This window comes from Eubalaena glacialis, chromosome 8, assembly GCF_028564815.1.
Source record: "Eubalaena glacialis isolate mEubGla1 chromosome 8, mEubGla1.1.hap2.+ XY, whole genome shotgun sequence".
NCBI lineage: Eukaryota > Metazoa > Chordata > Mammalia > Artiodactyla > Balaenidae > Eubalaena > Eubalaena glacialis.
In genome coordinates, this window is record NC_083723.1 from 112,365,844 (window position 1) to 112,392,698 (window position 26,855).

At 36.0% G+C, this 26,855-nt stretch overlaps 1 protein-coding gene across 1 annotated transcript in view; it reads left to right on the top strand.

Moving 5' to 3' along the window:
- The window catches only part of CHRM2 (cholinergic receptor muscarinic 2), a 151,350-nt gene extending 124,860 nt beyond the window's left edge, over positions 1–26,490 (top strand). Inside the window, exon 2 of the mRNA XM_061198077.1 lies at positions 25,043–26,490. Coding sequence (XP_061054060.1) covers positions 25,090–26,490 — 1,401 coding nt within the window. The 5' untranslated portion in view covers positions 25,043–25,089. The remainder of the gene's footprint in view (positions 1–25,042) is intronic.
- Positions 26,491–26,855: the final 365 nt, after the last annotated feature.

Below are 26,855 nucleotides of genomic sequence, written 5' to 3' on the forward strand. Positions count from 1 at the left end.
TAGAATCCAATGGTACAGTCTGCCTCAGCCTGCACTCTTTACTGCTTCTCTTACAATAGTAACAGAGTAAGCAAACAGTAATTTAGAGGTTAGTTAATTCAACTATGTCCTGAAGCCATTGCTTGCCTGAGAAGATGAGCAAAAAAAGAAATAAAGAAACTAGATATGTATATATTTTTATATATATATGATTGAATATTATCACATATTATATGTGATTAAACTATAAATCATTCCCATTTTGTCTTTCAAAATGGTTTAATATTAGCAATTTCATATGGTACAGCCAAATAAATATCTGTATATGTACATGTATATTTTATATATATACACACATACATGTTTGTTATAGACACAAATCTATATATTCATAATAATAATTAACACTTATTCAGTGCATATTAAGTTTAAAGAAACATTCAACATGCTTTATATTTATCATTCCATGTAGTCTTCCTATCAAACCTATTAGCTGGGTACCATTTTTCCCATTTTATAAAAGAGGAGATTAACACATGGAGACACTATGTAACATTGAAAGTCACATGGTTAGGAAATGATAGAGCCAGGATCTAGTCCTCATTAGTCTGATTTTAGAAATCATCCTCTTGACCACAATGCTACATTGACTTCATATTTTACATATTTATTTCTATACATGTTACTGGAAAATCCATGCTGGAGTAAATTATGTAGGACTCAATGTTATTTACCTATATGGTTTTTACTTTTTGCATCTTGCCTTTGTATATCTCCTCCCATTTAATAGATCTTCATTTTTATTTAATATTTAAAAACATGAAGGTTAAAGTAGTTACTTAACTTATTCAAGGTCACACAATAATTAATGATTGAAGTAGAATTCAAATTTAGGTCATCAGGATCTAAGGGCTTTTTCTCAGTGTGATACATGGTAAATGCAAACCTATTCAAAGCCAGATGCTTAATCGAAAAGTGTTTTACAGGATGAGAATAAAATCCACCTTGTCTTGCAAACTCACTGCTAAAGATACACATCAGTGATCTCCACAGTAGTTTCATTAGCCTTTTGTAAGGAGTTCAAGTCCCTCTGCTATTTCAAGTTCACACTAATGATAGAAATGTGTATATTATCTTTGACTCCTCCTTCATCCTCTACATTCAATCACACATTTTAAAACCTAGCATCTCTTTTCCATCCCTAGGTCTGTTCTTTGTCATGGATCATTGCTGTGACCTAGGTACTGTTCTCCCTGCTAGTGATCTTGTCCCTTCAAATCCATCCCCTGCACAATGGTTTCATAGATCTGCTTAAAATACAAATTTATTCATTGTATAGAACCTCTCATCAGGTCTCCAACCACTATAACATAAAGTCTGAGTTTCTTTAGCAGGACACAGGAATGTTCCATAATTTAATTTCTTTCTCTCAGCCACCTCCTTTCACCTTTCCCAGACTCAATTTTGCACTTCCAGCACCACTAAACTTACATGCACTGCAATTTCTTGCCTCTCTAAATATTCTCAGACTGCTCCCTACCACATTATCATGGTCCTATTTAGTTCTTACAGCAAATTGTTGAGATGGGTACCATAATTATGCTATTTCAGAACATTGCCAGGCTTCGGTTAGCTTTCCATTCCTACAATCTAGAGGTCTGGAGGGGATGCAGTTTTTCCAAGATATTTACACAGATTATCAGTGTTCTCCTGGTTTTCTTTCTCTCTGATGGAAACTGTTCCTCTGCCATGTATGCCTGATGGAATTATATGCATAATCAATTTTGAACGATGCCATGTGAGGGGGACTTAGCGAATACACTTTATCATGAAAGCAAACCATGGTTGCTAAAATTAACACATTTTATAGACACAAATTTAAGTTATATAAAGTCACAATAATCCTTTGGAAAGATAGATATGTCAGGTCAAATTGAACATCAGACACTATTATGATTTTAAAAATTGAAATTAATCTAGGTTGCCATGTTAGGATATTTTATTAACTGCAGCCTAAAGAGACTAAGCACAGACCAGAGACAAGCTATTCATTAAGATGTATGTGCTGTTCCACATCAAGCTGATTCAACTTATCAGGAGGAGGACCCATACACGGTTTTAATCACATTGCTTAATATGTCAGAATTTTCTGAATTTGGATATTCGTCCTGATATCAACAAACAAACCTCCATTCTGGTTAGTACATAGGCTCTTGACCCTTATCTGTTGACTACTAAAGAGATAAACTTCATTTCAGTACTAAAGAAAAGGGAATTGTGAGGTAAGAGGAAACCAGAGGAACATGTAGCAGAGACTATCACATTCATAAGGAAAAGTAAAGAGGAGGGAATAAAGAGGAGGGTGAAGACTAACACTGAGAACATATCATTTCAAAGTTCTATTGTTTGGTTACAAAAGTTGTAGATCACAAATATATAACAGTATGCATATGTTTAAGTTCTAATTTATGTATAATAATAATACATGTGCAACCACACATGTAAAGCACCAAAAAAACCCTTTCAGTCAGTGAATGCTTATCTCACATGTGATACTCATAGTTGGTAACAGAACTAAGGGGAATGAATGAAGCAACACAGATCAGTTTATCAGTATGTGTAGTGTCCATAGGCACAAGACGGTGTAAGTGGATTCAGTGTACTCGATGATTACAGGCAGCCTAACAATCGAGGTTTTGAATTTGCACCTAACAAATAATTTGAAATGTTTTCCCCATATGATAGGTTGAAGTATAAATACAGGCTTAATCTCTCTCTGTATTTCCTTAATTCAGGTGCTCATTTGCAAATTATCAGATTAAGTCTAATAAGTTCTACTGTTAAATTGGGCATAATATTAATATTTTTCACGAGGCTCTGGTTTCATTTTCTACACTCAATTATTCATAATTAATATAAATGTCACTTTATTTGAGGTTGTGTTGATGTCGTCATTGTATCAGTATTCTCCAAAAAAACAGAACCAACAAGATATGTGTGTGTGTATATATATCTATATATATACACAGTTGATATTCATTATGAATGGATTCCTTATTTGTGAATTCACCTACTTGCTAAAATTCCTTTGTAACCCTCAAATCAACACTTGTGGTGCTTTTTATGGTGATTTCCAGACACACATAGAGAAGTGAAAAATCTGAGTTACCTGACATACATGTTCCCAGCTGAGGTCAAAGGTGATACTGTGTCTTCTTGTGTCCTTTTCTTGGTCCATTTAGTGTCACATTTTTCTCATTTTTGTGTTTTTTCTTGGTGATTTTGCTGTTTAAAATGATCGCCAAGCATAGTGCTGCAGTGCTGTCTAAGATTCCTAAGCACAAGAAAGCTGTGACGTGCCTTATGGAGAAAAGATATGTGTTAGATAAGCATCGTTCAGACATAAATTATAGTGCTGTTGGCTATGAGTTTATTGTTAATGAATCAACAATATATGTTAAATAAGATGTCTTTAAACAGTAACATACATATACATAAAACAAGGTTATATATTGATTAAATGACAAAATGTTGTGAACAGAGGCTTGCAGGAACCTAACCCTATATTTCCCCTAGGAGCAATTGTTTGGGATTCACTAATTTAGTATCCAAGTGGGCTTTATAGAGTATAACTACCAAGAATAACAAAGATGTACTCTAGCTAGCTAGCTAGCTAGCTAGCTAGCTAGCTAACTAGATTCATTTTAATGCAGTTTAGTGCAGTTAATGGGGATCAGCAAGTCTGAAATCTGTAGAGCAGGCCAGCAGGCTGGAAACTCAGACAGGAATTGATGCTGCAGTTTTGAGGCATAATTTCTTCTTCTCCAAAACCCTCAGTTATTGCTCTTAAGACTTCAGCTGATTGGATGAGGCCTGCTTGTATTATTGAAGGCAATCTCCTTTTACTTCAATTCAACTGATCGTAGACATTATAACCACATCTACAAAATACCTTCAGAGCAGCATCTAGATTTGTGTTTGGTGAAATAACTGGACACTATGGCCTAGCCAAACTGAAGCATAAAATTAATCATAATAGATTTGATGGATATTGATGAGTTTATAGTGAGCCCAGTTCACTGAGTGGTGTTTTTATTTATAGAGACGAGTTACAACTACCTTCACACACACACAAACACACACACAGAGAAAGAGAGAGAGAGAGAAATAGCATGTTTCTGCTCTGACAAGTGAGAAGTTTACTTGATCATGAGCAAAACGTTTTGCTACCAGACCCCCTTGGCTTCAAGTCTGAGCACCACCACTAGCTGGCATTGGAAAACTTACTCACTTATATGTTCCTTAGTTTTCTTAAACCTGAAAGGATAACAATAGTACGACCCTTGACATCAGGCCTATTCTTTTTAGATACTCAAAAAATGTCAGCTTTTTTCAGTACTAGTTCCCTAGGGAATGTGAAGAGAGACATAAGGCTGTGGACATGCACAAACTCCCTCAAAGGTGAAGCCACAGTGCCTTCGCAGGTGTGTGGAGAAGTGTTCGGGATGGCAGTTGATGGGAAAGCAACCAACTCTAGCCCAACACCTTTCTGCTTGTCACCAAAATAAGCCCAGGCTAAGAAGAGCATGGAAATGGGGTAGGTGCAAGGTTTTGACCCTATTTCATTAATAAAGAAAAGCTTTCACATACATTAGCCATCAAATTCTTATTCCAGAAGTCTACGATCAAGGAAATAGAACCCAAAAGCAGAGGAAATAAGCAAGATGGGGAAAAATACAGACCCCCAAATGCTTTCTGTAGTTGTTGGGTTTTTTTTCAAAAGAAGAAAGAGCTCACAAAATCAGTCCACATAGAAATCATAGCCACCAACTGAAAAGAGAAAAATTCAGTCAATTAGCTCATAAACACAATGCTAAAAAACGGGTGTGATCATGTTTCCACTCTTTTGTTTAAAGGCTGTTTGCTTCTGTGATTGTGGCGATGCCATGTAAATGCAGAGGACTCAATAATGAAAGGTGAAATCAGGACCTTGCTGTTCCAAATGCTCTCTCTGCCTCTTCGAGTGTACCTGCTGCCAGGCTCCAACCCCTTCCCTGACCTCCCTATCACAATGTGACAGACCTCAGGGAGAATGAGGGGACATTCTAAAACAAAAATAAGCCTGTCATTTTTATAGTCAAAAGTGTCAGAGCTCAAACGTCAATGGTAATTCAGAAGAGTCAGTAATGTATTTTGTGTCTGCATTTACTGACATTTAGTGGTTATTCTGTATGAAATTTATTTTCGAGGTACTCTTGCATTGCAATTTAATCAGTATTATATCTTTGGCTTAAAAAATACTATTACAACCTTGCTGGGCCACAACACATAAGCCACATCAATTCCTTATTTAATACAGAGGTATTCATGTCATCATACAATAGTCACTTTCCAAAGTGCTTTCTGCTCCTTTCCCATACAGAGGCACATTTAGCTTTACCGTCCTTACTCAAAGAATTGTCATCATTATTAGGTTATTTTTCAAGTTATATGTGGGTAAGGCAAATATATTAAATATTTTGGATAAGAATGTTTATAAGTATCTTAAATTATTTGAGAAAAACTAACTTATAAATGGTACTAGCTTTTATACAATCTCAGCTAATTATAGAGTGAAATAGTTGGTTTCATTGGGAAGAGGGGCTGTGCAGATTTATGTGCTGTATTCATCATTTTGGAAAACTTTTAGTTTTATACAGAATAAATTTGGTGGCAAGAGAATAGCCACCAAGTTATTTCAGTAATCCTCATTCAAAGATGATAAGGCTGTGGAATAATATGAACTTTAATAAATATATAAGCATGACTTTTAATTGATATATCAATTATTTGTACATGGAAAGAGGCCAGATGCAAAATAATAGCTTTCCCATATGAATATATCCTATATACATTATATAGAAGTGGCCAAATACAAAATAATTTTATTTTATGAACATATCCCCTATAGTCTATATGAATTGTGTGCATATGCATGCATCACAATTAGAAATATAGTGACAAAAAATTATATTTATTGTGCAACTATAAATAAGTTCAGTCTTTGCAAGATATATACAAATATGCTTCATGTTAAATATATATGAAGAAAACTACAAGACATCACAGAGGGACAAAAGAGAAAACTTGAATGAATGGTAAAACATTACTGGATGAAAAGACTTAATACTACATAGTCGTTGTTTTTCCCAAATTCATTTATAACAGTCCAGTAAAAATTCCATAAGGAAAAGGAGTTCACAAAATACTCTAAAGTTTATATAAAAAGAATGAAAATATAGTAAACAATTAAAAACAGTGCACTAATAAATGAGATTGATAATTAGAGCTTCTAAATATATAATAAAATTAAATACTGGTACAAGGATAAAATGGATAAAATAATGGAATAGAATGGAAAGCCCAGAAATAGATTTAAGTTTATGGAAATATTTACTAGATGGTAGAATTAGCTTTTCAAATTTGTGGAGAAAGTGTAAGTTATTTAATAAATGTTCCTGGAGTGACATTTAAACTATTTGGGGGAAAAAATCAATATTACGTATCTTCATACCTTATTCTAAAATATAATCCATATAAATTGCAATTTCAAGTATAAAATACATGAAATAGCTAAAGGAAATTATCTTAAATATTTACTTATTTGGACTGGAGAAGGTCTGAATGTTTGAGTGATACCAATAAATTTAAACATTAATAGATATAACACATGTCCAAAAATTCCCGTGTAAAAAGGGCAATAAAAAATATCAATGGTCAGTAACATGAAAAATATAAAACTTCACAAGTCAATAAAATGATAGCTAAAACTTCAAACTGATAGGATATTTTATTCATCTGATTTACAAATTTATTTTAATGATAATTCTTATTTTTGTTAGCTGTAGGAAAATAACATAATCATCAGTTGATGGTGGGAATTTACTATCAAAAACAGCAAGTGTAGATCATTTTGGCTAATGATCCAACTTTTAGGAGTTTATCCTAAGAAAGCAATTAGTGATCTATAAAAGAAAAAAATGTACATGAAAGTTCAACGCACCATTGTGTATTAGAGTGTAAAACTGAAAAGGACCTAAGTGTCACAAATAAAGGATTGTTTAATAAATAATGATATGACCACAAAACTAAATATCATGTACCCACTAAAATGATGCATTAGAAGATTATCTAAAGTCTGTTATTATCTTTATTTGAAAATGTTATCAGCCAGTAAATGTCAAAGGTCATAAAGTAGGGGCATAGAGGCCAAATCTGTACACACACAGACTCGTTTTCCTTGCTTGTCAGTATTTTATAACATTGAGCAAAGATTTATACATTGGGAGAATACACATAGGAATCCGGATTTCCAGTGTACCTTTACAATTCTGAACATCTGACAACTTTGTGACTACATTCCCACCCTCAGCTGGGGCTGGACAGTGGAGGTTCTCTGCCTCTCCTTCTCTCCCAGGCCCACCAGCCATGCACCTTGCTTTTCTCACTCTTCCAGTCCCCTACCTGGCCCCACTGAGACAGTGAATTGACATCTACCATGTGATCTGAAATTTTAAAGTTATATGTGTATATAGGTGATTGTATTCATTGCATGCTCATGTGCATGTATATAGGAAGATATACAACAAAATTTCAATAGAAATAAAAGTTCACAGGTGCCTCCCATGATTGTGTAAGGTCTTTGACAACAGGAAACAAGTCAGTATTATTCACTATTTTATCCCCTGAATTTAGGTGGAAGAAAATTATTTGTTGAATGGTCAAGTAAGGAGGATAATTGCTCTTATGAGTCAGGTATGAATAATTCAAAATCTTTGTTTTTTTGGTTTACTTTTCTAATGTACTAATTTAAAAATGAGAAAAAATCATGATAATTTTTACTTTTTAATGTCAAGGGTGGAGGGAAATCTGTAAGCAGAGCAAAAATATATCATAAATAAATCTCACGTACTTTTTAAGTGAAAAAGACAAACACACCATTCTTAGTTGAGACAATGCAGAAATACTTGGCACTAAATTCTGCTCTATAACACAAAACATAATACAAGAGCCAATTGATTCTTGTCTGATTTTGTACTTTTGTTTAGATTTCCGGCCTCCAATTGAAATTGTCAAAATACCCTTCCTTACCCTTTGCAAAGTGTTGCATATCTCAAACACACCCTCTCCAGAAGCCTTCCTTTCGCTTTCCTCCTTTGTTGCAGGGATATTTAGGCAGGGATTACAGTGATACTATAAAACCAGCATGTAAGTCACTGGACGACTATTTCTAGTCTGTTCACTAAATAAGTCCAGGATGAAATCACCAGCCCAGAGGTGTCAGTTAATTGAGGAATCAGACAGCCAGAGAGACCAGACTGGGTGAGAAAACACCCTTATCCCAAGGACAAACCTTTGCTCTGACTTTGGAGAGAATACACAAATGAACTTGCCAAGTAAATTGCTTTCCTTCCCTAGTACATGATCTCTTGCTCCAGTGCTAAAGCTGCTTTTTGATGAGTTGGTAAGTAATTATGGAGCTAGATTGAGAGAATTAGTTCATGCTTGTACTTTTTCAATATGGAGAGTGAAATGAAGATACAGATAGCAATTTGAATCTAATTTTCAAGCTTGCATGGATAAAAGGTCACAGAGGGAAGCTGAGATGTACCAGAATGTTGGGGGTGAGAGGCAGGGTGATAGTGACAAAGAAAACCATCTGACACAGAGCAGAGGTCTCTTCAGTAAGTACACCAAAGCCCAAATAGTGTAAACTCAGGACAGAGCTGTTTTCTCTCTATGGGTGCATGCTGTACAGTAGTTAGGAAAATACAGATCTAAGGCTGAAGTCACTGATGGTCATTTCTGACCTCCCAGTCAGCATTATATGGATCCTAAGAGAATTAAAGTAAAATTAGAATCCTACAATGCATTTAGGCTGAAAGAGACAATGGAGTTGAACACCCTCACTGCCACAAAGGACAAAAATCAAACTCAGGGAGGTAAATACTATCTCCTGATTGAGGCTGCAGATATTTTAACATCACAGATCCCTGCTCTTTGAATGAGTTTAGACCAACACTGCTGTTTAAAAACAAACAGAGATCAATGTGAGAAGTGGAGTGTGTCGAGTGGTTGTGTCTACTGTCAGTTGGCTTGAATTCCTAAAGAAGACGCCATCTTGCATAATTGAAAATTTTTCTTTTGAGATGAAACAGATTCAAAATAAAAGCCCCTCCCAGATAGCACCCCCAAGTTCCTAAATTAAAAAAGAAAACACACACACACACACACACACACACACACAGAGGCTCAGAAGGACAAGACAGTAGGACCAGCCACTAGCCAGCTAAAAGAGAGAAAATAGGTGGTTTTTTGGTGTAAAAGTAAGGGCAGCAGGGAAGTTTCCTCAGAGTCATTCAGCTGCCAGTATCGGACAGTATCAAATTTTAAAATTAGAGGAGAACCCTCACTCAGATAAATTGATCATTTTGAGCCGAGGCTTATTTCACATGGTTGGTTGGTTTAATTTGGTCATTAAACTGCCCCATTCACACTATTTAATATTTATATCCTTCTTTTCTTTTTCATGTATTTATTTTTCATTATATAGCATAAAAATGGAAAGCATTTGAGCATTATTAATAAAACCATTTACTATTATCCTTCAAAAATGTATTAATATTATAGTTAAATGCTAGTCATACATAACACATGGTACCTTTTTGCTTTGTATATTCATAATCTGGTGCCATTTGCTCTACATAACAGGATAAATAAAGAGAACACATAGTGCATACAGCCTTCCCAATATGTACACTGCTACTATACGGCAGCTTAGAGTCAGTTTCTGATTCATGTTGGCAAACAGGAAACAATTATTAGCAAATTTACTTATTACAAATTTGTAGAATTCAGTAATAAATGGTGATTATTTGAGAGAGGTTGTGACTTCATGAAAATTGTCATCATATGGGATAAGTAGAGGGAATCTATGCAATTCATGGAAATTCAAGAATATACTTTCTAAATAACAGAAAGTAGTTAAACAACAGTTCCAGCAGACCTACTGTACAGTTGACAGTTTTACAAACTGTGAAAGTAATTCTCTTTTCACCTCTACTCCCAACCTAGCCAGAGCCAACTTTAAGCTTTTACTTATACCTGTGGATAAATGTTGAGGAGCCAGGACTAGGAGGCTTGGTTTAAATTCCTTCGTATTATCTCATTTAATTCTTGAAATGGATCTGCTGAGCCGGTGTTTTCACTGCATAAGCAATGAGGAAACTTTTTCTTGGAGAATTTAGAAACTTACTAAAACTTTGGAGTGTGCTTATATGCCCTGACTGGAGTTTGGGGTTGTCAAAGGGAAGGTACTCAACTCATGGTCAGAAGGTTAGGTCGAGCCAGGGCTATAGACAGACAATGACTCAGGTGATGAGATAGATCGATTTGAAATTGAAATCCAGTTAGAGATCCTGGTCATTGAGATCTCATGATCCCAGCTTGATCAATGTCATCAATAGTTTATTATATCTTACCTAAGTGGTCTTCACTGCCATGGAGTCTCCATACTCCTTAGGTCCTCTGCCATACCCCACCTTTCTCATACTCAATAGAGAGCCTTTAGGAAGTTTCCTAAACACCCTATTCCTTGACATCTCCAAAACTAATGGAATCTACTCTCATCCTTGACCTTTTCCCTCCTATTTGCAAGATTAACCCTGGGCCATTCTCTCTCCATGTCGCCTGTATGCCATTCTTTTCTGCTTTCTTAAGCTCTTGCCTCACCCATGGTACCAATTGTTCTTAATTGTTTAGACCCACAATCACCAGGGTTTTCTTCTTTTCAGCTTTGTCATCCTTTTTTTTTTTTTAAAAGAAACTAAACAAAATATTCTCAAAGGCTTCCCTAATCTATCTTTCTTTCAAATCATCTTTTTTTCACTTTGCTTTACCCTCGAGTTACAAAATAAGGGTCTTTCGACCTTGTTGCTCTTATCCATCCAAACCCTGACCATGTACAAAACTACATTTCATGATTTCTTATTCTCTGGCTTTTATACTCAAAGAATTTCCATTTTCTTGAAAGTAATTCTTATTTTTTTAATTCATTTAACCTCAACATATGAAAATATTGTTTGCATTCTGTAAATCCATTCAGTCTTTTAAAGTGGCCATTTAAAGATTTGTTTTTGGTTGAGTAAGAATGTGTAGTTCATAGTAAGAATAAAGGAGCTAGCTATAGGTCTGCTGTTAAAAACTTGGTTATAAAACTTGGAATTATATGTTAATAGAAATTAAACTTTATTCAAGTGGCTCCCAATCTTTATTTTAAAACACAGTTTGGAAATCTGAGGATGTACCGGGAATTGTGCCAAAAATAATGAAAATTCACCCCACCCAATTTCACAGTCCCGACCCCCCAACATGCTTGTTTTGGGTATTTCTGTAGTTTGGATACTTTCTCTTCCCTGTCTTAGACAGGGCTATACCACTGTGACTTTCTGCTTTGTGTACATAGTAATTTGTTGTTTTAATAACAATACCAAAAAGAAAAAAAGAAAAAGAAAGCATGTAGCAAAGTGGGTCAAGCTGTCACCTTCCAGCCTTACAGTGGGCTTTGGAAGCAACCAAACAAGGGAAGAGCCGGAGGCAGGCTGCTCACAAGTTACATTCCTAAATGCAGACACAAAACTGAGGATGTTTTATTATGAAGAACAGAGACTAAGAGGCTGCCTACAAATGGGTCTTTCCTTGGAACACTTGGACAAAATATTCCCTGATAGCCAAGCATGAACCAGAGTGGAGACTGACTGAGAGACGCATAGACCTCATACACAGGCTAAGGATGTGAAGTGTGCCATGGCACCCTGGAGGGGCCCTGCTCAGCAGGTTGGGGTGGGCCATCTGATCCCCAAAAGACTATCAGTACTGTAGGTCCTGACCCCTCATCTTGCTGTTGGAGGTCAGCTCTAACCTCGTCATGACCTCTGGATTTTAAGATGATGAGGCTATGTCTGCTGTTTGTGGAATAGCATTTCTAGATAAATGTTTTGTAGTAACCGTAACATAAATAACGTTTCTTATTTCTAGCCAGTCATGGCAGAGGAGTAACATGACATTAGAGATTGGGAAATCGGCCCCTTGTGGTGGTCCCTCAGACAACCTGTGCTGTCTCTTACATGCCACACTCGCTGAAGATAGGATGGATGAGGGGCAGAGTGAATAAACATGTAGCAGATAAGTATTTGGATAAAGATTTTGAAGAAGTCACAAGAAATAGCATGGGTAAACAAGAAAAGGCCTGGAAAAACTCACCCAAGAGAGCTAGCGTTTGGCAGAATGAATATTTTTGTTTTGTTGTTGTTATAAAGTATTCACTTTAAATTAGCAGAACTGCTAAAATGAAATTTTAAAAATAGTTTTTCTAAACAGCATTTAGAGAATATGATAAATGTAAGTCACAGATTCATTTTATGCATATTCACAAATCATGTGACCGTGTTGCTCTAAGCTTATAAGTCCATACAGCTAGAAACTAGCAGAGATCGGTTTCAGTCTCAGGTTTAATTCCAAAGCTTTATCTCCTGCATCCATAAACCCATTATGCTTATGTGTGTATAAAGGCTACAGAAAGAAAAGTTAGACCACCGTTTTGGAGCAAGGAGGCCGGCCCTTCTGCTGGCACATCACCTAGAAGGATATCTAGGTCCGGTGGGTCTTTGCTGCTCTCTCCCTCAAGAGGAAGTGATACTTTATGAGAAATTTTCCTTAGACTACTATCATTTTAAGAGCAGAGACATTCTTTCTTTCTTTTCTTCTTCAAGGGGGCAGAATCCCTTCTTCTTCAGCTAACACACTGACAGCTGGCTCACACTTGCACACACAGTGGTTAGGTGAAGGAATCCAGGGCAACTTCTCTTAGCTTCCTATTTCCTTTCATTTTACATTGTTTCAGAGATTAATTACTTACAGGATCCTCTTCTAACATGCTCTGTTAGAGGTCCAGCTAGATATAATCCTATCCCAGCAGATAGCACAAACTAAAACTGCTTAGCTGGTGGTATAATTGTGCTTGACGGCCTGAGCATCCTGTCTAGCAGACATGTGCATGAGTCTCAATCCATTTACAGTCTATTTGACGGTCTTCCCTTCTCATGCATTATTTAGGTCCAGACATTGTATTTCAATACCTTTATAATGTGGACTGCTCAAAGTTTAGCTGCTTTTTTACTAGATGACATGGTGGGGATGAAGGCACATAAATTGTGTTGGGGGTAATGATTAGCCAAGATGGTATAGTTTGAGAAAGGAAGTGTCATTTTTGTCATAGCCTCATACTGGGCTTGGTCAACATGGAACCTGCCTCCTGGGGAAAAGTAAAGGTTAAGGCCTATAATTCTAGCTCAGTCTGAATGAGAAATCTGATTTTTCAAAGTGTTTGGAGAGTCTGAAAGTGAGGAGGAGTTGAGGTATTTAAATATTTAGTTGGGCTTGAACTTGTGGTGTTGGGAGAAGAAAGGGGATGGGATTGGGGGAAGGGAGGGTTGGGGCAGCATGTGATGACCTATGTGACACATGTATCACATATCGTAAATTACGTCATGATTTCGCCTGTGGTTATCACCAAGAAAGTGGCTTTAGTTCAAGCAGGTAGGAGAGTTGACTGTCCTGATTTACCACATAAAGTTCTTCATTCTCTCTGACCAACTTGCTTTATTTTAACTCTAAATTAGAGCTTTGGATACAAAAATCTTTGCTGAGTTGATGTAGCTTTTTATGTTGCCTCATCTCGATTGCCATTAGATCATTTAGTAAAGACTTTAATCTTCTCCATGCTCTCATTTTTCACATTTTAGTGGGATAACACTGTGGTCATTTTGCTCCGTTCTAGAAATAGGCTGCAATCAGACTCTGAGGAAACAATCATTTTGTATTTCAATTGGAAACAATAAAAATAGTTGCTGCCCATTACTCTTTACACTTCATTACTACTTTATTTTTATAGCTTCATTGAATCTGGTATGAATCATAAGTATAAGAAGCCTGTGTCATTTCTGTCATTGAAGAGTTAAAGGACCCAAGATTCAACCTTATGGAGTCTTTTGTTCCTTTGGACTCTGCCTATTCTAGGCTTTACTGCCAGAGGAATGATGATGTCTGTTAAGCTTACACACATGGGCGCATTTTTTTTCAGAGGTTATAAGCAAGAAAATTATGCCTATAAAACACAATCCACCTACCTTTACCTTTCATGTGTGGATTTTTATGAAAAGAGCAACACATGCATTGATTAACTTTTTTTCTTTCCATACACAAGGCAACCTTAAGCAGAGACATGCTTAAAATAAATACTAGCTTCCTAAGTACAACTAAGTGTCCTTTTCTCTACTTACCTGTTATAAATGTCTTATCTAAATTTGTATTTTCTTTATGGTCAGAAGAAATTTCACTTCTTCCTGTACCTCCTAATCTTTACACAACTTCTGATCCCATTTATTCTTAAAAATTCCGGTCTACTCTTCAAAGGCAACTATTAACTTACTTTTAAACTTCTCTCTGAGCCTAAACTAATCTTCATTCCTCTCTTCACAGCTGTCCTTGAGCTACCATCCAAAGTTCCATGTTGCCTTGTGCTTGTGCTTAGTCTCAGCTTTCAACAGAAGGCATGTGCACCATTGAAAAGAATCTGTAAAGGGATGCATTGTTTGGAATTCCTCAGCTTCTCTAGAACAGCTTTCAATCTAGAATTTTCTATCAGCGTCATAACAAGCCTCAATCCCTCTGCAAATTTGATTCACATGTTTAGTTCAAGCAATGAATTAACTAATTTCGAGTTATTAAACCAGCAGCCTGCCTATTTTAGGAAAAAACAAAACAGAATACAGAAAGCCGACTATACAAATTTCCAACTTCTCAAGATGGTGAGAAAGACACAGGCATCAATTCAAATACAGCTGCCTAATCATATACAACTTTCAGTAGCTCTTCGAGGATTGCTCCCATTTTCCTTTCACTCCTCTTCCTTGTGAGGACATAACAACTTTTAGACAGAGGGCTTTCTCCACTCTTGCTGCTGTCTGGTCTAGAATGCACTATTTTGTCAGCCCCATTTACTAGATGATGTTGATTATCAATATTGGAGTTCAGTCAAATTCCTGGTACAGAAAAGAAAGGGTGCTGCAGTGCTTATTCAGATAGAATTTCATTTTAAAAAGTCAAAAGAATGATTTATTCCAGATCATGCTTTGTTTATAACTGTCCAGACCACTTTTCCCTTTTGGCAGGAGGTGGGTTGTGTTAAAAAAATAACTAAAAGGAGCCACAGACGTAGAGACAAGGACAAGGGTACTAGTTAAATCATTGTTAGGTCTCTTTCCCTCTTAGTCATGACATTTTTCTAGAGTAAGTGCTGTTTAGGATGTGTTTTGAAGAAGGCAGGAGATAGCTTGGCAAACATGGAGTGGAAGTTTGTCCCAGCATCACGAAGAATAGTATCATTTTTGACAGACATCCAAAACTGCAAACATGTTTACATTGTAATAAGGGCTTGGAAATTCTTTAAGGTTTTCACGCTGGAAAAATTCATGAATTCTCTTGTATTTATACTAATGTGCGGATCAAATTGCTGTTTCAGCTACTTGCACGCTTATTTACCATTTGCTTTTAAATTTTTTTCTTTTTTATGAAAGTGCAACTTACATCCAGCGAAGTGCACAAAAACGTAAGGCTTAATAAATGCAATGTTATACGTGAGGCTTTTCTTTTTTTCAAATATTTTACGTAATGCACACCCGGTAAAGTCTGCAATACTGGGCTGCAATTTTCTAAATGAGAAAAACTCTACACATTGCTTTCAGAATACTTTCAACACACCTTTTCAGATATAATTAAAAGGTCAGTGTAGGTGAGTCAACGGCTAAGTTTTATTTTGTGTTTCTGAACCTGCAGGTGGTCAGGCCCAATGCACTGGGGTGGATATCCACCAAAGTACATTGCACTTTCCTGAAAAATATATAATGCACAATCTTGGGAACAGAGTAAAAAAAACGTCACACAAAGCAAATGGTGAAGGGAAGGAAAAAAGAGAAAGAGAAGGGAGATGGAAATAATAGGAAAGGTTTCCAGGAAGCCTTCTATATTTTTTTCACCCCAATCTGACCAGCCTTTCTTAGCTCTGGCACTTGTCATTGTATTTATCCAGAGTAGTTTTAGGTAGCTGGATATTTCATTAGCAGTTTGTGTGTCCCCTAGATTATAAACTCTTTGTGGATGAGAATGTGTTCTATTTTTTGTTTGGTCACTCGTTACTCCTTCACTTTGATCCTCCACAGCCCTTGAAGGCAAATGAAGATCTGTTCATAACGGAAATTCAATAAGCTGTTTTAGAATGAAGAAGGAAACAGAGAAAGCTCTGGTTTCCTAGCAGGGCTGCCACTGTTCTCTGCGGCCACCATCCCCAGCATAGCTGCTCGTGTAGTGAGATTCAGGAGCTCATTTTTCAGGAGCTCGAAAAAGCTCTCGATATGTGTATTGACGCCTAATGTGTCACTTGAAAGAAAACCTGATTAAAGAAAAAAAAAAAAAAGTGGAAATTTACTCCATTTCTGTCTGATGCTGAAAAAGTACCAGAGTATGGAATGTCAATATTATCAACTATCAGAGCTACACTGTCTCCTGGGCCCGGGGACAGAACTCTTCTTTTCCTTTAAGTAAAATTGAAAGACGTTCAAGATTTGTAAGGGTCATCACAATATAAGCAAATTATATCATCTACTACATCAGTATCAAAACTCTGTACATTGCAACCTCTCTTTAGAGAAAAGGGACTTTGCTTCCCAAACTTCCTTAAAAAGTCTCTCCCCAAATCTCTTTTCTTTTCTTTATTTTCCTCTCCAACACCATTGATGGCAGAAGTGATTGATCATTGATGTAGGAATAATCTCAAGCCTATTAAATTCCCATATCAAAGGTTTTAAAAATTAGTGGGACTGATTGAATGTGTGGAAGATCTAAAACAGAGTATAGACTATACACCTCAATGGTCACTCTTCCATGTCAGGGAAATTACACAGATTTTAATTTATCAGATTATTATACAATATAGTATATTAATTTAGAAATATATGCTATAAAATTAAAAATAAATAAGCTTCATTTGCTTTCTAATTGATGATAACATGGTGTAAAATTACCGTTTCATTCTTAAGGCAGAGAAGAGATACGGGTAAGTCTCCTAGACTATCTACTAGCTCCTTGTTCCTAGTATATAGTATACTCTTGTTTCTAATGACAGTCTGATATTTTATTCTATCATCCTTATATTTTTTCATGTTTTTTATAATAGTTGTTATTTTGTACTGAAAGCTAGATATCTAAGCATAATATTGTTGAAGTCAACTTTTAATTATCTCAGGACAGACTGTGGTGTTTAGCCCTTATATATGCAATTTAAAAAGCTAAAATGGGCCTTATTACTCTATCAGTTGAGGGAATTTCAGGCAACACTGGCAAGGCTGATGATTTTGTCCCTAGTGTTTGCTCAATGATTAGGCTGCTTCTTAGAGACCAGTGTCTGAAAGAGAGGGACAAACAAAACCCAGAAAACTTTGCCATTTTTAGTAATGTGTTTAAATAGCAGCAGAAGTTAGAAATCTATAGAAAGCATATAGATAAAGATTACATTTTTAAAACAAACTTTAAATATAAACAATCATAAATTCAGGTTTATGTGAATTCCTCTTGACTTCTTGTTCTGAAATTTTTTTATGCAATCACATATCTTCTTTCCCTGGAGTCCACTTGTCAATCATGGGCTCCTTTTTCCTGATTTTTTAAATTCTTCTAGAAAGCTTTTTTTGGTTGGTTTGTTTGTTTGTTTGTTTTTGGCTGCATTGGGTCTTCGTTGCTGTGCACGGGCTTTCTCTAGTTGTGGCGAGCAGGGCCTACTCTTCATTGCGTTGCACGGGCTTCTCGTTGCGGTGGCTTCTCTTGTTGCGGAGCACGGGCTCTAGGCACGCGGGCTTCAGTAGTTGTGGCTCGCGGGCTCTAGAGCACAGGCTCAGTAGTTGTAGCACACAGGCTTTGTTGCTCCGCGGCATGTGGGATCTTTCCGGACCAGGGCTCGAACCCGTGTCCCCTGCATTGGCAGGCGGATTCTTAACCACTGTGCCACCAGGGAAGCCCTAGAAAGCTTTTTTAATAAATCAGCTTTTGTTTTCTGGTATGGCATAGTAGAAAGAATGTGACCATAGGAGTCGGATACCTAAATTTGGACCATAGCCCTAGTATTTGCCAGCTCTCTGATCACAGTCATCTGTAAAGCTGGAAAAGATGATTATTGTTTTCAGAGTATTGTGAGAATTAAATAAAATAATGTGCAGAAAATTCTAGCATTTAGGTTACACATGTATTAAAAAATTTATTATTAGCTTATTATGTTGTGGATGCACCTGTGAAAGTGATCATTATATATCAGGCGTCTTTCCTGACTTGGGCGGAGTGTGGCGAAAACCCCAATTATTTTATCAAATTTTTGCTGTGTATTCAAATATACATTAGAATTTTTTTTTTTTTTTTGGCCGCGCCGAACGGCATGAGGGATCTTAGTTCCCCTACCAGGGATTGAACCTGTGCCACCTGCATTGGGAGTACCAAGTCTTAACCACTGGACCTCCAGGAAAGTCCCCCATGAAATTTTTAAAAAATCATTTAAGTTAGCATTTCCTCTGTAACAGTTCCAAAAGATCAGTTACTGTCAATGTTAGAACTTCTGTGTAGTTGACGTGAAAATTTTGTGAGAAGTTATATATCAATTTACCTGGTGATATGTTTTTACGATGATTGCTTTTAGAAAAATGTTTTAATCTTAAATGTCACATATTTTCATGTGCAGAACCTCACTTACTAACTCTTTGTCTCATTGTGAACATCTCCTGTCCAAAGTCACAATATTGGCCTGGACATGATGATCCTCTGTTGTCTAATTCAAAGACCCAACTTGAACTTGGATTAGTCATAAATAAATTATGATAAATTTGGGTGGCTCACACTGGCTGCTAGGCAAAACTGTTCCTCAGACAAACGATGAATATAAACACTGTGTCTGGAGCCAAGTAATTTGGGTTTGAATCTCAGTTTGATTCTTAATTATTTGATCTTTAGTTCAATATTTATAAAAAGGTGTATAATAATAATAATCACCTCAGGAGTTGCTGTGAAGAGTAATCATGCTCAACATTTATTGTATTATTATCAATATTATTATTATCATTGATTATTTAATATTATTAATAACTTAATATCATTAATAATGATAACTTAGTATTACCAGTACCACTACACCCCACATTTCCTCACTCTTAATCTATTTCACACACACACACTCACAATTTTCTGTTAACTATTAAGAAAGGTGATTAATTTATACTCATTTAACAATAGTAAATATTAATAGTATTTATTTAATGCTTAACATTTATAGATCAGGGTTCAGAGACATTATCTCACTTGATCCTTACCACAACTCTAGATGAAAAATAGGGTTGCTATTATTCTTATTTGAGAAAAAAAAAACATAGCTAATAATTAAGAGCAGAGATTAGCACCCACAACTTTGCCAGGATAATATTAAACCGCTACATTCCTCACTGCTACATATAGGGACTCAAGTAGTGAAGAAGCTAAGGACACAATTTTTTTTCTCTTAAGTTTCTGTAGTATTTTCAGGACTTAGTCATAAACTAACAGTAAAATAACAAATGGATTATTATACGTTTGCCATATTAAGATATTGAGTCCTTTAAAGGTCATCTTCATTGTTTACTTTGTTGTGATTATGTTATTTCATCCATGATGTAACAATTATTGCTTTAATAAAATCCTATGATGCCACATCAGAGGTAAAAACTTTTACAGAACTGTAAACAGCAGAGGTGCCTAGAGCTTTATGAAAGAAAGCTGTTTTCTTTAATAGAAGAGGAACAGTCCTTACGTAGGCTTGTGTATCACGTGAGGAGAAAGGAATGCCATTCTTCAAATACTTGTGCTTGCTTCTAAGTGAATGTTTTCCATTTTTACATATAGCATTAGTATAAACAAGTAAATATTATAACTCTAAAATTTTAGAGGGTACGATAGCAACTAAGTATGTTAACACTGTATAAATTTACTATGTTTTACTTGAATAAGCATTCCAGGACCCCGAAATGGAATCTGTCTTAGCTAGCAACCTCTGTTGGAAAAAGGATAGTTCTCAAGTGGGGCGAGAAACAGAGAGAGTATCTAACCGAAGGGTAAAGACATTGATTTGAGTTGCAGACATTTACTCACTGGCCTTGAAACCAAGACAATTCACTTAATCTCTTCGTATAGCCTGAGCTTACTTCTTAAGATAAAGGGGATGATAGGACCTGCTCTGTATATTTTATAGAGTTGTTAATATTAAGTGAGATAACATATGTTTAGAGTCCTAAGATTATTTTTTCTTTCAATTATTTTTTTTAATTGAAAATGTAAAGCATGCTCATAAGCATGAGAATCATGAAGCTTTATGTTATTGTAAAGTTTTAGAATATTAATAGTTATTGTTTTTAGCAGAGGTTATGGCAAGAACCAAATCCCTTACTCATTCTTACAGTTTCTTATTTCCATAAAATAAGAGATCAAGCTAGTTTATTTTTTAACTTAAATGTTTTATATATATATATATTAAATTCTCTAGAGGAAGTCACCAAAAATATTTTTTAAATAAAATAAATATTGCTCTATGTTTTATTAAAATGAGTGTGAAGAATAAATTAAAGTGTCAAAAAAGATACTGGGAAAATTAATATTTGGTACTTTTCAATCAAAGTATTAAAATGAACATTTTGAAACATACATATAACTCAATTCTAAAAATATCCATGAACTTATCTAATGAATAGACAAAAGCAAGCTTATAAGCAAGTCAGAATTCTGAACTTACTGTTATATTAGCTAATAAGGAATCATTAGAATAATGATTGGATTAGTGAAATTATTTTGTTCAAATAAATTACATGAATAAACAATTGTATAAGTAATGACCAAAAGCAGTGGTATTGAAACAATTCCACTGATTAGGTAAATAGGGGTTGAATTAATAATATTAATTGTTGATCCTGTATTGATTCAACAAACATTTTTGAGCACCAGTTATATTCGAGGCAGTGAGCTGGATGGTAGAGCTACAAAGACTCAGAAGTCAAAATTCACAGTTTTGTTAGTGACGAAGAAAAATACATAGACAGTGTATCAATCAGTGTCCTATGGGTCAAAGGTCTAAACAGGGGATCTACAAAAACTGAAACCTGAAAGGCTACTAACTGTAGGAAACAAAGTGCTCAGCCTCTCTAGTAATCAGAGAAATAGAAATTAAGACGAAAAGCTGCATGTTGTCTCTCTGGGATTGGCAAATATTACGAAGTTGCATAATAACAATTGTTTAAAGGTTATTAAGAAACAGGACTTACCTGGTCAGAGTAGGATCCTCTGCAGCTATCCAAGAGAATAATATGACTGTAGTCAGAAGAAGGCTTATACCCACGCCTTCGTCCAGTGCCTTGGTCCCTATCTTGGGATTATATGATAGGGAAATTTGTAACTCAAGTCCATGATACAATAGGAAAATTTTAATTTCAGCACCATTTCAAGCAGTTTGAGGCAAACTGCATGCCCATCACTAGAGAAATGTATAAGAAAAGATGCTATGATTTACTCACTATGGAATTATCAATAGAAGCAATACATTTGAAATAGCTGGAGCAATATAAAAACATAATATGGAGTGAAAAATAAAAAGAAACAGAACAACATCTAGGACACAGTATCATTTAGTAGATTAAGATCATAAGGGAAAAAAATGTATATTTTCCAGAGTTGCATATCTAGCCAAAGAAATAGTACAAGCAACTTGAACAAGTTCTAAAGGAGAGAAGGGGTAATGGGATGTGAGAAATAACAATGAAAAGAAGGAAAACATTGATGAAATAAAAATAAGAGGACCATGCAGAGACTGATGAGGATGTTGGGTATAGTCTGAGGCGTATAATTTACTCAGCTTTCCACTTGATATTCAAATAACTCTAGACAGACAGGCGAATAAGAGCAACAGAACAGAATAAAACAATATGAGGCAAGCTATGGAAAAAACAGCTAGGCTAAAAGCTATCAAAAGGGTTTCATAGAGTTGATGATGCCTGAAGGCTGAATAGGAGGCAGACAGGTGAGAAATGTGAGGATGTAAGGATGAGGGGATGCGGGAGAGGTTCTTTTAAGATACGAGACAAGGATGGAAAATGGCATGAAGTTGTAACATACAATGTTGTGTTTGGATAACTGCATGTAATTGCCTTTAATGTGGGATATATAGGGAAGTTCTGAGATACTTCTGGAAAGATGCAAGGGGGCAAGATTATAAATTTTATCAAGGGTCTAATTATGTCAATGATACAAGTAAGTAGGGCCTAGCATAAGGAAATGGGAGTGAAAATGGGAACAAGGTATAACTTCAGAAGATACTTAAAAGGTAGAGTTGACAGGTCATGGTTGCAGGAAGTGTGGGAGAGGCAGGAAGCCAGGAGATGGCTAAGAATTTTAACTTGATGGTAATAGGACTCACAGAGATGGGTAAAACAGAATATGGAGAATTTTGGAACAAAATATGGTAAATTCCATTCCATCAAAACTACTTCCTAATTAAACTCTTCAAAGTTTCTCCATGGCTTAGAGATTAAATTCAAATTCCTTATGTTTTCCTTAAGAAATTTATGATGAGACCTCTGTCAATGAATTGTTTTAATGTTTCTAGGTGGTTTTTTTTTTTTGCTATAATATTTCTGAATGGACGTCCTTGAGTAGACCTCTTGCACATTTTTCTAACTATAGCTGAAATATAAATTCCTATATGTAGTATTCCTGAGACAAGTGTTTCTTCATGTTAAATTTTTATACATGTATTTACATTTTTAGAGATATAGATATGGTTCCCTGCAAAGAAATTACCCCAATAACTCCAGCCAATAATGTCCAATAATTTTAACAACTGTGGATGAAGAAATGGTTTCCACTGTTTGTGTCTGCATTTTCTTTTCTCAGTCTATATTACAGTTGTCTTTGGGTGACTTGGATTTGGATGTCTTTGCCTTTTAGGGTGCTTAGAATGATGAGTTAGGGTCAGGATAGTAGGTCATGGAATGACTAAACCACCTCCTATATCCCAACTAATGACAACATATTTGCATTTTTAAATTGTGAGGTTGAATATCTTTTCATATGATTAAAATTTAACATTTAATTTGTCTTTCATCTAGCGAGTATATCAATGTTTTAGATTGTTAGTCTTCTCATCTTTCCTTATTTCCTTTCAAAACTTTTTATATTAAGGACATTAGGTAACTTTGCATCATGTGCTTTTACAAATATTGTTTCCCAATTTTTATTTTTACTTTTTTTATGCAAAATTTTCAAATAATTATGTAGTGCTTACATATATTTTTCTTATGGCTTCTGAGTTTTGGGTCTTGTTTATTAAGGCCAAATTCCTCCTAAGTTATTGTTTTTTAAAAATATACTTGAAGATAACTTGCTTTCCAAGAAGAATAATCCATTTCGTTTAAATGCTATTTGTACTATGAGGGTGCTTAGCAAATAATTTTCTACATGAATTACAAGGGAAAACCACTGCCCCATCTGTATTTCTTTGTAATTAGGGGGACCTGAATGAATAGAGATTTCTCAATTTCAAAATGCCAACAAATAACTTCTCAACAATGCTTACTTTCTGATACACACAACTCATTGATTTTGTCAACTTGGGCTACTTCCTTCAGAGGTTGTGTCCCCAGAAATGTGTCATAGCTCATTTGATAAACTCAACTTTCTTTCCAGCGTCCCTTATGAAAGATTGCTCAATTGCCTCCAGACTTCGATGATATTATCTGAAAATGGTGAACATGTGTTTACTTAAACACAACAGGGTTGGGCAGCAGAAAGTGCACTCCAGTTAACAATTGCTCCTTTACCAACGCATCACTGCCACCAGAGCATATGCCTCTCGCAGGCAAGGACCTTGTCTTAATTATCAGGGAATACCCAGAGTATATATATCATAATGCTTAATCCTGAGTTACTTAATAGGTATGTGAGGACAAAGTGAATGAGTGAATGATTGAACAAACTAAAGTTCATAGTCTTATCTCTATCATTGACTTGATATGTGACCTTATATAAATTAGTTAATCTTTCTGGGCTTCAGTTTCCTGTTCTGCTGAACAAATATAATTTCTAGCCCGACTGTACCAAAGATTTGTCTGGAAGAACAATAAGATAATAGACTTGGTAGTGATTTGAAAAAAAAAAATCAGAAAATTCATATAATCATATCGATATACATTTGATAAATAATTTCTTTTGCAGGATATGGAATATTGCTAACTACATAGAATATGCTGTGTGACACTAACTACAAGTGTAAAATGGAGATCAGAAAAAAATAATACTCACTGCAGGGAATGTATTGGCTAAAAGGAGTATCATTATTATCTTTATTATTATCATTATTATTATTATGAAAAACACTTAGAGAAACCTGGTGGAAAAAGTCACACACAATATTATATGTTTTATGCTTCCCCCATAATCTTGTCCTCCTATTGGTTTATTAATTTTTATGTCTATACCAGAAACCTCTTGATGCTTTGGAAAGTTTTTTGTATAATTTTGGCTCATTTAGTTCAATTCATCAATATTATGCTCAGTTAAATTGACTGATGACAGATAGGTAGATCGATAGATAGACAGATATTCAGTTCTAGATATGAACATATTCAAAATGTCATCAGACTTCAAATACATTGCCAGCCTGAAAGGATCTTTTGAATCCTTCATTTAAAGTCTTTGCTTTTTATGGGGGTAATTGAGGCAGGTAGTCACAATAAACTTGTAGGAGAAAGAAGGAAGATTTTGGAGTAAAAAATGTAGTTCAAAAGAGAGAAATCTGATATATTTTAAAGCAATGTTTATATTATGTATTTGTTAATTTTATTCTATTTCCCTGCAGGTTTAAATGTGTATTTGGCTACTTGGCTACTGATTAGAGAACACAAAATGAATAACTCAACAAACTCCTCTAACAATGGCCTGGCTCTGACCAGTCCTTATAAGACATTTGAAGTGGTTTTTATTGTCCTTGTGGCTGGGTCCCTCAGTTTGGTGACCATTATTGGGAACATCCTGGTCATGGTCTCCATTAAAGTCAACCGCCACCTCCAGACCGTCAACAATTACTTTTTGTTCAGCTTGGCCTGTGCTGACCTCATCATTGGTGTTTTCTCCATGAACTTGTACACCCTTTACACTGTGATTGGCTACTGGCCTTTGGGTCCTGTGGTGTGTGACCTTTGGCTAGCCCTGGACTACGTGGTCAGCAATGCCTCAGTAATGAATCTGCTCATCATCAGCTTTGACAGATACTTCTGTGTCACAAAACCGCTCACCTATCCCGTCAAGCGGACCACAAAAATGGCAGGTATGATGATTGCAGCTGCCTGGGTCCTCTCCTTTATCCTCTGGGCTCCGGCCATTCTCTTCTGGCAGTTCATTGTAGGGGTGAGAACTGTGGAGGATGGGGAATGCTACATTCAGTTTTTTTCCAATGCTGCTGTCACCTTTGGCACTGCCATTGCAGCTTTCTATTTGCCTGTGATCATCATGACTGTGTTATACTGGCACATATCCCGAGCCAGTAAGAGCAGGATAAAGAAGGACAAAAAGGAGCCTGTGGCCAACCAAGATCCAGTTTCTCCAAGTCTGGTACAAGGAAGGATAGTGAAGCCAAACAACAACAACATGCCTGGCAATGATGATGGCCTGGAGCACAACAAAATCCAGAACGGCAAAGCTCCCAGAGATGCTGTGACTGAAAACTGTGTCCAGGGGGAGGAAAAGGAGAGCTCCAATGATTCCACCTCTGTCAGTGCTGTCGCCTCTAATATGAGAGATGATGAAATAACCCAGGATGAAAACACAGTTTCCACTTCCCTGGGCCATTCCAAAGATGAGAACTCAAAGCAAACATGCATAAAAATTGTCACCAAGACCCAAAAAGGTGACTCATATACCCCAACTAATACCACCGTGGAGCTAGTTGGTTCTTCAGGTCAGAATGGAAATGAAAAACAGAACATTGTTGCTCGCAGGATTGTAAAGATGACCAAGCAGCCCGCAAAAAAGAAGCCTCCTCCTTCCCGGGAAAAGAAAGTGACCAGGACGATCTTGGCCATTCTGTTGGCTTTCATCATCACTTGGGCCCCATACAATGTCATGGTGCTCATTAACACCTTCTGTGCACCCTGCATCCCCAACACAGTGTGGACAATTGGTTATTGGCTCTGTTACATCAACAGCACTATCAACCCTGCCTGCTATGCACTTTGTAATGCCACCTTCAAGAAGACCTTTAAACACCTTCTCATGTGTCATTATAAGAACATAGGCGCCACAAGGTAAAACATCTTTGTAAAGAAAGAAGGTAGTCAAGGGGAGCTTGGCGAGAAGAAACAGAATAAAAGAGCTCCTAGTTTTCAAATCTCTGCCATTGCACTTTATAGTCTTATCATGGAACGTGCAATTAAGGAGCCCAGCAGTGACACTCTTATGGTGCCTATGCTCCAGTTTGAAACTTGCACCTTGTAAACCCTGTCAGTTTAGGAGCAAGGAGACCATTAAGGAGACATGTTGGAACTGTGGATTTAAGAAATGATCTATGCTTTCTCATACTCTCTTGAAGAAGGGCTTCTGAATCTATAATTTTATCTCTGCACAAAAAGAATAATAACCTCACTCCTTTTTTTCATTTTTTTGTTCCCAAGTGT